The 13,968-nt window shown below is 42.0% G+C and overlaps 1 protein-coding gene across 1 annotated transcript; it reads right to left on the bottom strand.

The window, feature by feature from the left end:
- Positions 1 to 7,116: 7,116 nt before the first annotated feature.
- On the bottom strand, positions 7,117 to 12,966 carry prdm13 (PR domain containing 13). The gene is made up of 4 exons (XM_031322780.2): positions 12,666 to 12,966; positions 11,153 to 11,284; positions 10,932 to 11,052; positions 7,117 to 8,871 (listed from the first exon to the last, which is right to left on the bottom strand). The coding sequence occupies exons 1-4, from the start codon at positions 12,831 to 12,833 to the stop codon at positions 7,382 to 7,384; spliced, it is 1,911 nt and encodes a 636-aa protein (XP_031178640.1). The 5' UTR covers positions 12,834 to 12,966; the 3' UTR covers positions 7,117 to 7,381.
- Positions 12,967 to 13,968: the final 1,002 nt, after the last annotated feature.

Genomic DNA, 13,968 nt, shown 5'->3' with positions numbered 1-13,968 from the left:
TAATATGGTTGATTGCCCTTGTTAAAAAATCTCAAAATGACATCTACTCACTGAAAAATCTAGAATCCTATAAATATGCAAATAATTCTCATTTCAAAAGTTTAACTGCTAGACACAAGGTGTCTCCTACTTCACTAAAAGGGAGTTCTCGATGAATGTGCATTGGAGGTCACATTTGTGTAAGTTGCATAATAGGACCATGACTGGCTCCAAACTACTTGTGATCTCACAAAACTCATTTCTTATTCAAGTGAGATTTAAGGTGAGCTCCGAGAATCTTCCCTTTGTGAAAACAGTCCTCTAGTCTACGGTCAAACTCTTCACATACATCATACTGCACAGTGAAGCTCCAAGGTCCAAGTCAAGTAACAATAAGCAAACACATGTCTGGCTAGAGGAGGACTTTAAGTTCAGTGTTAATCCATTTTTTTAACTGCCTCCAATTTTCTGCAGGAGAATGTGTTTGCATCACAGCACACACTGATGTATTGAATATTCCTGTAATGATTATTTTGGCATACATTCATTCATCGTAACATTTGATACCCCTATATTTAAAGGGTAAGTTAAATTAATAAGTTTTTAATGTTTGTAATTTGGATGAACATCCAAATTACTAATATTAAAAACGTATTATTTCACTCAGCTCTTGTTTTAGTTGTATTTGCCCAGGGTTTAAGATACCTGTTGGTCAATGATGCTTGCAACATTAAAATGACATTTAAAAAATCAAATCAATAGCCATCAATCAATTGAAATCAATAGCAGTGTGTATTTCCAGTAACTGTGATCCCTCCGTTATCTCCCTGTGAACAGCTTTCATCAGTTGAAAGTTCAGTAGTTCAAAATTGGTTACAAGAAGGCAACAAGTACAGTGATTCTGTAATGACGTGCTGCTGCGGCTGCTGCTACTGCTGAATTTATTTTGTCATTTCTATGAGGGCCAAAGACAAAATTCAATTTACTTTCATTGTATTGGAGTGACAGCAGACATCTCAGCAACCAGTATTTCAAAACCTGGACAGATAAAAACTCCACATGACTAGATGCTATTAGTTGTATGGGAAAAAAAACATGTTTTTCTGTAATTTGGGTGACCTGATCCATTAATGTGGCTACATTCGCTAAACTAAATTGGTTTTGGTTTAATTGAGAGACTGACCATGTGACAGTCTTCCTGAAGCTCTGCACATTTAGCATAAAGACCTTAAACACACTTAAGATCACATGAAATTGTGTGTGTGAGAGTGTGTGCACTGGTCAATCGGTCTGCGTGTGTTGAGTAGGAAGAGAGAAGGAAAGTTATTGCACCTGTCAAATGATGAGCTGCCTGTGATTTGAAGAAGAAATTCTAGCTGCCTTCACTATTCTACAAGAAACAGGTCAGCCTTAAGATTTCTCAGCTACATGTTTTTGTTGTTGGTAGTGACAGAGGACTAAAGGACTCTTCAACATCCTGTGAGCGATTTGAACCTTTTCAGTGGAAACAACAACATAATGACTCCAAATTTTCTCTATTTTTAATAATTTGTGCCAGAATAATTTAGCATTTTAGCATTTGTGTAAGCATGGCATACTAACATTTTGTCACAGTCGGGTGAAAACCTTTTCACCAGGAAATGAAAAAAAAAAAGGCTAATTTAAGAACATTTTATTTAGCTATTTAACTCAGACGAAGTCAGATGAAATTGCCTCATCACTATAATAACATTTGTAAAAATCCACAGACAGACGCAGAGGTGACTAATAGCATTCATTTATGAAAAGAAATAAAAAGAGGAACTATGGAGATACGGATCAGAAGTAAGGGTATTCATGTGAAGTGCCAGTATAGTACCGCTGAGTCCTGGCCCATTTCAGGCACTGGTTTAATGACAGACTTGAAACAATGTGAACTCATTCTTTAAAGCATGGTAAAAAGCTGTTTTATTCAAATCCATGTCTTAAATGGATTTAGTCTCTACCCTGACAGAACCATACAGAAGTGTATCACACCGTGTACGGGAGGGAGATATTTCTGGCTCTGCTGTGTAGCACTGTGACACGCTGATTCTTCAGCAGCTTAACCCGAAAGAAAGGCAATCCTGTTGGCTGGCATTGCAGAGAATCCCTCTAAGACTTTATGGAATGGAGACATTTCTAATACGCTGGTATCCACACACACACACACACACACACACAGATGCCTGGGGGTTTATAGCTGCAATACTAACTTTGTTTAACCTCCTTTTTATCACATCAGAAGCGGCTGAATAGACGCTAAATGATTTCACACCACAACAGTCAGTGGGAGAGAAAAAGAAAAGATAAAGGTACTTCCTCTGATTTATGCATCTCATTTGAATTCACAAATGAGAATTTCCATATTCTTTTTTTTTTCATTTGTCTCCAGTCTCATTCAACCATTTAAACCAGCTAAATGTGGTATTCATACTGAGATTACGAACAGTATCTAAGATACCGGCTGTCAGTTTGTTTTGGGGTTTTTTTCACCATCAACTATATTTGTTGAATAATTCAACAAGAGATTTTCTTCAGAACCTCACCTCCGCAAGACTCCTCTGAACACTTTCAGTTGAACCCATTCTTCTATGAAACATTTCCTTTTCAGCTTTACAGTGTTCAGCCCATGGGCGATTTTAGACCCTTTTTAGGGGGGCTCAAGCACCCCTGAATTTCATCTCAGCCCCCCTCTATTTTTTTAATCAATTTTTGTGCTTCAAGCTAGAGTTTGCGAACTTGTCTGTTAGTGACAGAGGACAAACAATTACAGGTTCAAAGAGCTTAAAGCAGGTTTAATATCCTGTGTGTCTGTAGCCGATGCTATGCACCTGTAACCCCGTCAAGGAAAGGGTTAACAGAAATGTAGTTTGGGCCTATGGGAGGTGGTTGTGCCAGACTTTCACCTTAGGCTCAGTGTCTATGTAATCTGTCAGAGGGAGAACAGGAGACGGTTGTGAAGTTTAACGTTGGTAGTCCCCAGAGAAGAAGTTGGTCATTTCATGGTGCAGATTAGAGCCCAAATTGAAACGTAATCAACTAAAATTGCTGAATGTTAGAACATTGTGTCAAACTGGTCGTTATTACTGTGACTTATAAAGTGTCAGGTTTAGTTAAAAACGTTAGCTGACGTTGTTGTTCCGTAGCTAGCTCAGAGATTATCGGCTAATGATATTACTGATTTAGCATGGGGGGGGGGGTTTAACACTTTTGCAAGGCACTGTATCCGTGTCACATTCTCATTAGGGACTGAGCCCCCCCTAAAGGTCTGATTCTAGAATCACCCCTGGTGCAGCCTTTACAGTGAATGCAGTGAATAGCATATTTAGTAGCAAAAACTCTTGAGTGAAATATCCGCTGTCTTTATTATGTCTTATACTTTGCTTGGTCAGTCAAGGCAAGCGGCTGAAAAGGATTCCTGGGATCAAGGATACCCACATCAGGCTTTAGAAGAGACTAAATCGTAGCCTGGAAACAAGTCGGCCTCGGTGTGGTGGTTGAAGTCTGGTTTTGGATCAAATTCTAGGCTGGGAGTCAAACTCTCTCAATCAAACTCTTTTTTCCCCAATGTTCCCACTAATGAACGGCACTAATTGATTGAAAACGCTGGTGGGAGGGGATGAGCGAGCAGGGTGTTATAGTGTGAGAGAGTGAAAGGGGGTTTGAACACAAACAGAGCCTGGACTCAGTCCAGACTGATGTGGGGGGCCCACAGCACAGAGCCCTGAGTATGGGATATAATACAGGGTACAGTGAACACAGGGGAGCAGACACATAAAGGGACAGACAGCTCCGAGCCTCTGTAGCCGCCCGCTGCCCTGCTGAGAGTGAAAACACTTTGGAGTTAATTACAATCACTCCTGCGGGTTGAATCATGGCGTGCATTTGTGGCCAATCATAATGAGAATACATGTTTGGTACACATTCTGGGGAAAGATTGTATGTGCATCACACTGGCTTTTTCTTCTTCTTTTTTTTTTCCTAAACTGGCAATATGCAAAGGAATAAATCTGAGCCACCAAGAAAATAAATGCATCACTTTACATTCAACTGCAAAGAACTTCTTCTTCTTTTAGAGAATTTCTTCCCACCAAGCAAACACTGAAATGGGAAGATTGAGTTCCTTGTGGTACAATCTTATTTGATCGTGTTTATCTGCAACCTCTTTCCTTCAAACACTACCCGCATGGGTAGTTGTTTGTTTTTTGCATAAAAAGGAGGCGGCAGCTTTTATTTTACCACCTTAAAACTTGGTGCCTTAATAATTCAGAAATAATCCAGATCAGGGACTTTATGGTCAAATGGGACAGGGGGAATGTAGTGGTGGAATGTAACTTAATACATTTACTCAAGTTATGGATTTAACTACAACATTTTGCTAATCATTAGCTAACTCATTCATTTAACAGTAGCTACCATTATGTTTACCAGTAACTAATCATTAGTGCTTGAATCAGTCAATCAGTAACTAATCATTAAGTAACCATTTGTTCCTCATTCGTTCCTCATTCGTTCCTCAGTAACTACCTACATGTTTGTGTACCTTATTGTAAAGTGTTACCCAATTTGCTAATATTTAAATTGCCCATATTATGAAAAAATCATCATCAATGATATATTTTTATTTTTTTGTCTCTGGTGCTTCCACACGCATACAAACTTGGAAAAAAATCCATCCATGCTGTTTAGATTGAGATACAGTTTCTGAATGTGTCCTGCCTTCAGTCTCTGGGTGAGCTGGTCAAAATCTGCACGGCTTTCTACGTCACTAGCCAAAACAAACTAGCTAACCGCAACCGTTCTCCAAAGTTGGAGAAACATCTTTCTTTTACTGTCTATGGAGCTAGCTAGCTGACATGATCTATGATCTGAGCTACTGCGCATGTGAGAGTGCAATCAAAGATAGTACAGAAGAAAAGATGTCTCACTCTGTAGCTAAAACAGAGACCTGAACACAAGGTGAAAAGAGGATCTGCAGCAGTGAAAGAGAGCTGTGCAGTAGGCTACAACAAAAATATGGTGTTTTTTGAAAATTAAACCATGTAAACCTATTCTGGTACAACCTTAAAATACAATTATGAACCTGAAAATGAGCATAATATGGGAGCTTTAAGCTTTAAATCTTTAAACAGAGGTGGTGGTGATGGTGCAGTGGATATGACACATGCCTTTGGTGTGGGAGACCTGGGTTCCATTCCCACTGCGATACAATGTGTTCCTGAGCAAGACACTTAACCTCTAGTTGCTCCAGAGGCGTGCAACCTCTGACATATATAGTAATTGTAAGTCGCTTTGGATAAAAGGGTCAGCTAAATGACATGTAATATAAAACAGAGTACTTTTCCATTGCAGTATTGTTACTTTTATTTAGCCTATAAAAGCATCTGAATACTTTCTTCCCTGGGTAAAAATATTATTATTATTATTATCTGTAGTAGTAGTAGTAGTAGTAGTAGTAGTGGTAGTAGTAGTATTAATATTATTAGTAGTAGTAGTCGTAGTAGTAGTAGTAATAGTAGTAGTAGTAGTAGTAGTAGTAGTAGTAGTAGTAGTAATGGAAGAAGAAAAAGAACAACAAGAAATAGAAAAAAGACGAACAAGAAAAAGAAGATGAAGAACACGAAAAAGAAGATGAAGAACACGAAAAAGAAGATGAAGAACAAGAAAAAGAAGATGAAGAACACGAAAAAGAAGATGAAGAACAAGAAAAAGAAGATGAAGAACACGAAAAAGCAGATGAAGAACAAGAAAAACAACAACAATAAAAAGAAAAGACATATTTGGCTCTTCCAGCGCCCCACCAGCCGTGCGTTAGTGACAGCAACAGGCCCGACGGACTGAGCCTCGGTGCGGATTGATAACGGTGGTTGGTGTGCAGCTACTAGTCCGCCCCATCTGCATAATGAGCGTCTAGCAGTCTGTGTCCCACAACCCTCAACACCAAACGTCATGAATATGACAGTAGGACATCGTGGAGTTGTCCACGGACAACGCCGTTCACCGGGGGATTTTGAACATGTCACGGAGACAACAACAAAAAGAAATCCTTCAACAACTTTTTCTTGATATTTAAATTAAATTTATTCAAAAACCAACGACTTAATGGACACAGGAGTAAACATTGTGCTCCTAGACAATATCACTTATAAACAAACGTATACAACACTTCTCCACTGAAATGTGAAATATCATACTTTACACTTCTTTACATAGGCTATAACTGCAACCAATACAATTTTCTTTCTCTAGAAATAGTTCCTTAAATAAAGGCCTCTGCTGCTGCTGGCTGCTTTTCTAACAACAGCGGGCCTCGGCAGGAAAGTGCATATTTAAGTACAGTGTGTTACTCAGTGAGGCGCAGGGAATCCGAAATCTTTAATGGAGTGATGAAAATAAGTTGCATTATAATAAATCATTATGCATCTGTTTTGTTGAAATTAAATGCCCATTGTTGTTTTTAAAGTGCAACTGATAGTTCAGAAGGGAACGTGAGAATGATGCATTTTTTCCACAATAAAAATAAAACAAAATAGAAAAGAATCATATTCTTTTACAGCTCATAATTTCCCAGAATGCGTCCATATCTAGTGTGATGGAATTTAGTGCTCTTTTGATTTTTTTTTTATTATTTTTTTTATGCCTTTAGGTGAATAAACGCATATATCCTTTCTCAGCGGGAGACACAAAAGACAGCCGTTACCTTTTTTTACACTGCAAAAAAATATATCTAACTTAAGTCATTTAGTGTCATATTCAGCCCTAACTGTTTATTTTCTTGAAGCGACTGAAAATGTCTGGAAGTGATGTTGGATCATTGTTATTGTTTTGTGCGCAGGTGCTGTGATAGTTCTGTAGAATTGTCAGTGTTTTGAGACGCAGTAGATAAAGAAAGATTTGCCATTTGCAAAAAAAATCTTTTTTTTAAAAAATCTGAAAACAATGATGGTCATTTGTATTTGAAACAAACGATAATGTCTGCAACACCCCTGGCTTTTTGCATGGTTAAGAAAGCGTGCCCGAATCCAAAGGTCACATGTTACAGGCAGACCAGAACAATATGTGTCCATGAGCAAGCCAAAGAACATTTTACTTGCCCGATTACTGTGACTAACGACTAAATATAGGCTAGGATAATTATTTTTTTCTCTCGAATAAGTCACGATGAAACACCAAACAAAAAAAAGAAGTCCCCCTTGAATCCAAAAGTAATACTTCAACTGCGAATTATCATTACGTTTGGACAATGTGGTGCCATGTAGTTCTGACGCCATTGGGTCAATGTCTAAAATGTAAAGATTCAAGCTTCAGTAAACTTGACATGTTTTCTTGTGTACATAAATTAAAGTCAATGAGCAGTCTCTCTCCTGGGCATGAAAGCTTCTCAGTCATTATTTTTGCTCGACTCTTGGTCGCTCTGGTCGTCGGTGAAGCACACGTCCACATCACTGTCATTGTCGCTCTTTTGCTCGGCGTCCTCGAACACGCCGCCCGGTTTGTCCTCCAATTTCTTGACGGTCTGGCCCGGGTGTCTGGACTTGACGTGCCTCTCCAGGTCCCGCCTCCGCACCAGCACCTTGCCACAAAAGTCGCACCTGTAGGGCGTGTTCCCCTCCGCGTGGAGCCGGATGTGTTTGTTCAGGTTGCTGGGGTCTCCAAACGGCCTGAAGCACACTTTGCACTTGAGCGGCTTGTAACCTGTGTGAGTCCTCATGTGGATTTTCAGGCCGTATTTTCTCGAGTACAGCTTGCCGCAATACAGACACAGGTGTCCCTTTTTCGGTTTGCCAGACCCGGCATTGCTGGCGCTCCCGGTGGGCATTGAGTCCAGCCTCGTCCGGTTCTTCTCCGCCGCGATTTCAGACAGCTGTTGCGTGTGCATGGCGATCTCCCGGTCGATGTTGGTGATGGAGCCCAGGTCATGGTTCAGTGAGGGCGCGCCAAAGTATGACATGGACTCCGGGTACTTGAGGAGGTTGCTGAAGTGGAATTTTAGCGGATAGTAAGGCGAGCTGTACAGGAGCTCCCCGTTGTAGACAGTGAGGGGCATGAGTGGGATGTTACAGTCTCCACCATATGTCTTGACGCCGTCGAAGTGAGGGAGAGAGAACCTCTCAAATTGGAGTCCAGGGGGCATCTGGGGGTAACGGGATGGGGACAGGCCGGAGTGCATCCGACTCTCTACGTGCTTAAAAGCTGAGTTCTCCTCTATGTGAGGCAGCAACGGGAAGCCTCGGATAGCGTTTGTGCATGGCACCATTGGAGATGCGGAGTCCATAATTGCAGGTGTACACTTGGGAGGGGGGTTCCCTGCTCCATTTAGAGTCTCGCCTACATTACGGATAGGTTTCATGTTTCCAATGAGTTTGCTGAATCCCAGGCCGCTCAGCTTCCCATTTGCGTCCTCTCTGGAGGCGTCCGCGCCCGGGACTTTGGAGACGCCGGTCGGTTTGAAGGCAGAGCGCACACCCGGGTGGAAGCCCATGCTGCTCAGCACTGAGGATGTGGCGCCGAGGCCGAGGATGTGTCCTTGGTTTCTGGCAGAGGTAACGCTCATGTCGAGGGCCCTGTCCTGCTCCTCTGAGCTGCTTTTCTTTGACAGTCCCACTTTGTGTAGAAACGGCGAGGAGGACAGTCCCCGCCTGCCAGAGTCTGACATGGAAGAGATACTGTGGCCGCTCCTCGGAAAGGTGGAAGTGTTGGGGATGTCTCCAGATTTTGGTGACCTGCTGAAGGTCTCCGTGCCTCTGGCTTGCTCGCTGTTCACAAACCCCCGCCCATTGCTCAGGGCGCAGTGGAAGTGGACGTGGGCCTTGAGTGTGTTCGGGTATTTGAATATTCTCCAGCAGTACCAGCAGATGTAACGCTCCTCACCTGTAGAGACAACAGCAAACATGGCATTAATTATCAGATGGATGTGGATCATTAAGTCCCCCAACACAGCGTGAAGCCAGATTTAATACTAATGACATGACAATTTACAATATATTCCCGTGCGTAATATGCCAGGTCTGTGCATAAAATGAAAATAACAGGTTTGGCGACCTGTAGATAAAATACCTGTGAGCGCCTACACAGACAAGTCATCCACCCCCCCTCTTCTCCCAATACCACCCCAACCACACACAACACGCGCACACAAATTGAAGGGTGTGATGCAGTTATAATAAAAACGCATACATTTGGCATAAAATCGAGAGATTGCCATATTTAAACATTGTAATATTGTATCAATGTTACTTTGAAAATGTCCCTTCAAAGAGCAACATTTCCATCAGTCACTCACTGCACATCACCTTCAATTTAAATAATAAAAAGGATAAATGGATATGATCCGGTTTCTACGGTCTGGTGCCAAATGGTAATAGACACAGAAGGCCATTTTAATGACCCCCAGTCGAGTACTCAGAGGTTAATATAGATGTAATGATTTTGTAATCCTCATACGGGTCATTGTTTATGATCGCCATCAAAAGAGCAAACGCCCTGCCCAATCTGGCGCTCAGAAACCGATGCATTGAATGCGGGACTTTGCCTTTCCCGTGGAAGTGACAGCAGCTGTTGCTTGAAATCGCAAGTCTCCAGAAACAATGGCGCCGGCCCATCTGTTGACGCCTAATAATGGGAGAGAGCGTATGTCCAGGAGCGCACACGGTGTTGGGCCGGAGAATCAGGGTAATATACACCCCATATAAAAGTTAGCATTCATTAAGCCACAATACCTTGACGCACCCACCTAATTTACCGTGAAGCACTTGTTTTTGAATTTATTTGCTTTTGAATACATGAATATTAATGACGCGCTGACATTTGTTAACCTCCGTCTCGCAACTGAATCACCAGCCTCTTCTTCTTCCATGGTCGCCGAGACACGTTAATTTATGTTTTTAATTGCTTTTTATTATTGTTTCGCTTCAAGCACCGTAATTACTTTATCACAATTATCTTTTGACTCGACGCAAATTCAATATCATTCGAAGCTTCGCCGTTTTGCTTTCACATTTATTCAATCCGTTAAGAGGCCCATACAGGTCCAGATAAAGTGGATTAAGCATGTGAACTGAATGGAATTCCCTGTAAGGTGTCTGCTGTAAATCATCTTTTTTTTTTCCTCAACGGATTAGTTCCTGCTGAGATGGTGTTTTGGCCAGATTAGGAATTAATCCCCAAGCCCACTACTAGCCCAAACAAGCCGATTAAAAAAACTGATCCAAACAAGAAACATCAGCTCTTCTGACAGGAAATATCATCGGTGGTAATTAAAGCTAAGATTAGGATGTTGTGCCCATCAAATGAATAAATGCTACACTTTCATTCGGGTAAATATCGATTCAATCATTACTGCTGTAGGCCTGAAGTAAAACATCCATCCTATTATTTAACCGAATTTCACTTCTTTTTTTTCTTCTTTTCTTCTTTTTTTTTTTTAAAGAAAGTGATTGTTGAATTTGTTTTCATTTATTGAAACGTGTGGTATTTTTCGGGATAAATAAGTTAATAAATGACAAAAATAAATAAATAACTAGGCTGCCTGAGGAAAAAAACAACATCCAATTGATTTCCATCTCTGAGCGATAAAGGAGGGACATCACGGGTATTGGCAGCTATTTAAGTGTGCAGAGATGGAGCCCTCAGCATGTCGACGTTGTGTCAGTGTCAATCTGAGCGCAGGCATGTCACCAGAATTAAAACATATTATGTATCATGCAATAAAAACATCTAAAAAAAACAATGTGGTATTTGGAATTATTATTATGGTCTTTATTAGTATTAATAGGCTACATCTTAAAATCCTCAGTGTCCACATCTGTTCACAGCCAGGCATAACCTTATAATTCAGAGCTCGTGTAGTCATATATTTTTTTTTCTATAATTCCCATCTTTTTATTTCCAGATAATGGGCCCGCTGGATCGACACCAGCGGTCTGATTTACCTTTCTCGTCGTGTGTGGGAGTGGCCGTGGTGGGGATGTCGTACCACTGAGCCAGAGCGTTGGAGTACCAGACACTGAGCTCCTCTCCTGAAGGGATTTCTCTCAGCACGCGGTAGAAAATCTTCAGACAGAAAAGGGAAGAGGAAGACTGAAGTGAAGTGTCCAACATGGGAGAAGAAATCTGACACTGCGGCTAAAAGTGAGATGTCATGAAAATTCACCTGTCCGCCAGGTAAGTCCGACACAGCCTCCAGGTTTTGTTCTTGACTGTTTCTGGCGGCGCGGATGAATCCGATCCAGTCTGGCACGGGACAGGCCGACTCATCCACGAACTCTCCCCGTACCAAGCGGATCTAAGACAGCAAACAAACAGTCAGAGTGAGCATGAGTTTGACTATACAGTATATGATAATGATGGGGAATATGAACGCCAAGGCCGCCTCACAGACAAACAAAGAGATTGAAATTAAAACTAATTACAGTTGAGAAAAACTCATTTGGCCTCATTTTTTCAAAAGCGCAACTTTTGCCGTTTTCTTTCCAAACATTGTTTTATGAATCCCCCTGTTTTTTTTTTAATTCTTTTTAAATTAATTAATTTGTTTATTCATATTTGATTTAACTATTTTTCTCACCAATAGAGTCGCCCTTGACTATGTGCTATTCTACCTGGAGGTGCAGCGGCCACGCATGACCAAAGCGCGCTTAATGCGTCTTTATCCGCTCTGCTGATAATTCACTAAGGAAAATGACGCTCGGGCCTAATTGAGTTGATATGGGAAACGAATTTGAGGAGTGTCAAAGCGTTTCTAAACTGTTCAAGGACATTAAAGATCGAAGCGTGACATTTGACACAGAGATTGCACCTGATGATCGCCGGCAGCCCGGGGCCAAGCATTTAGACGCATCAATCACAACCGCTGACAGCGGCAACAATAACAGGCTGCGGAGGTAGACGGACCGCACAGATAACTGTTTAAACTCTTTACTCCTCTGGGTTTCATCACTGCTGTTTATCAGATAAATCCCATTCCAATAACATGGATGCAGTTTGTTTCATTTGATCTTGTAGGCCTATCAGTGTTATTATTAAAATGATTCCCCGTAGCCCCAGGCTGAGGTCCCGGCCTCTGTGGCATCTTTCTGTGGCCGGATTACATTAAAATTAAACGGCTCATCGGGAGAACAGGCCAGCCATGCGGGGAAATGTGAGGCGGCTGAGGGCATGAAATCCCACACAGCAGAGCAGGGTCGCCCATTAGGCCGGTTAAGTAGAAGTACAGACTGACAAGTCGGCCAACTAATGGAGCTCAATTATTTCCAACTTGACAGGCCAAACCAATTAATAGCCGATGGCCCGATGGAGTTTGACAGTGCAGTTTTAAAATCCAAATCAGTCCGTTCGTTTTTAATATGTAGCTATAGGCCTATATATATATAGCCTATAGGCCTACAAAATTCGAGTGTTTAGATTTATTATGGGGTTATTTATCGAAGTCGGTTGCGTAAATTATGCTCACAAAACAAAGTAAAGTAAAATTGTTTGAAAAAAGTTTTTGATGCCATTTTGGAATGACTAAATTGGTAAAAAAAAAAAAAAAGTGTATTTAAAAATACAGCAATGCAACTTTTAACCGAAATATTTCAAAATTAGACGCATTTCTTGGGCTGCAGGCCTGGTCAAAAACATGAAATGAAAACTTAAAGATATATATTTGAAAAATGTTTTCTTACCTTTTTCTTGGGTCCAACTTCCTTACGGTCCGACGCGTATTTCCCGAGTTTGAAGATGCCCGGTACCGGTCCTATCCGGAGCCCGGCCGGGATGCTGCAGTCCGCAAACACACTGACGGTGGTGGACGCCCGGGTGGCTTGCATGGCGTGGGCTGAGATCAGAACCATGAAGGCTGATGGAGACCGAGTGGGAGAGTGCAGGGAAGGAGGAAGAGCAGGAGGAAGAGAGGATGAGGACCGGCCGATATCCGCCCTCAAAGTGACGCGGTGGCGTTATGCTCTCCGGCTTTTCTAGTGCACGGTGCACACCCTCCACCCCTCCCCGACCTCTCCAGCTCAGGATGCAAGTGAGTGCGGGGGGTGCGGGGTTGTGGAAAGAGGTGATGCTGTGCTATAAGGTAGTTTAAAGGGGGAGGAGGGGGAGCGGTCCTGAGTTTGCAGCAGCAGCGAGGAGTGTGTGTGTGTGTGTGTGTGTGTGTGTGTGTGTGTGTGTGTGTGTGTGTGTGTGTGTGTGTGTGTGTGTGAGTGTGAGAGAGTTGGGCTCTCCCAGCAGCTGTGAGGAGAGGGAAAACGGGCCGGCGTGGTCACATGGAGACTTTCCCTCACCCCGCCGCATAATGAATTGCTCCAAACTGGTCAAGAGACACAAAGGGCCAGGCGACCTTCCCATCCCCAAAATCCAATTTGTCAAGGCCAGAGAAAAGAGGGAGCAGAATCAAAGGTCCAGAGCGACCATTAATCCTCAGCATGTGGCTTTGTCCTCCAGACAGTTCCGATATTTTAACTGACAAATCCACTGTATAATTTGTCCATAAATCCTCACCCTTTTCCATTCTTTCCTTTCAAGCCAGTTTTTGGAAATCAGTGGCTACTTTAAATCTACTTGGCTGGCATTCTTTGGGTTTTATATACTTCAAAGCGCTTTATTCTCCCTCCTCCTTTGTGTCCTTAGTTTAACAAAAGAGCAGGAAAGTTTAGAGGATTTGTTAACTTCTATTGACTCTCGGCGTGTGCCGGGTTGAGATCAGGCAGGTACTGAAAGGAACCAGCAGCAGGAGAAAAACAGAGAGTAACTATCAGCATCTTCCCAACACACACACACACACACACACACACACACACACACACACACACACACACACACACACACACACACACACTTGTGGTTTTCCTGTCTTGTCTTATTCAACACGTACATTGTGCTGTATCGATGTGCAAGTGCGAGAAACAATTTATTATTGAACGATATTGAACGATATCATTTTGAAAAATACTTCCATTATTTGACCTAATATGATAGCTC

The sequence above is a fragment of the Sander lucioperca genome, chromosome 10 (genome assembly GCF_008315115.2).
Source record: "Sander lucioperca isolate FBNREF2018 chromosome 10, SLUC_FBN_1.2, whole genome shotgun sequence".
NCBI classification, from domain to species: domain Eukaryota; kingdom Metazoa; phylum Chordata; class Actinopteri; order Perciformes; family Percidae; genus Sander; species Sander lucioperca.
Note: the sequence above shows the minus strand (reverse complement) of the source record. Positions and strands in the feature narration are given on the sequence as shown.

Bases quoted from the DNA above. Each gene is read 5' to 3' on its own strand.
- prdm13 (XM_031322780.2), bottom strand. From the start codon at position 12,833: ATGGTTCTGATCTCAGCCCACGCCATGCAAGCCACCCGGGCGTCCACC. The intron at 11,285-12,665 runs GTAAGAAAACAT...TTGCTGTCTTAG, and splicing joins AAGTTGGACCCAAGAAAAAG to ATCCGCTTGGTACGGGGAGA. The intron at 8,872-10,931 runs GTAAATCAGACC...TTGTCTCTACAG, and splicing joins TCCCACACACGACGAGAAAG to GTGAGGAGCGTTACATCTGC.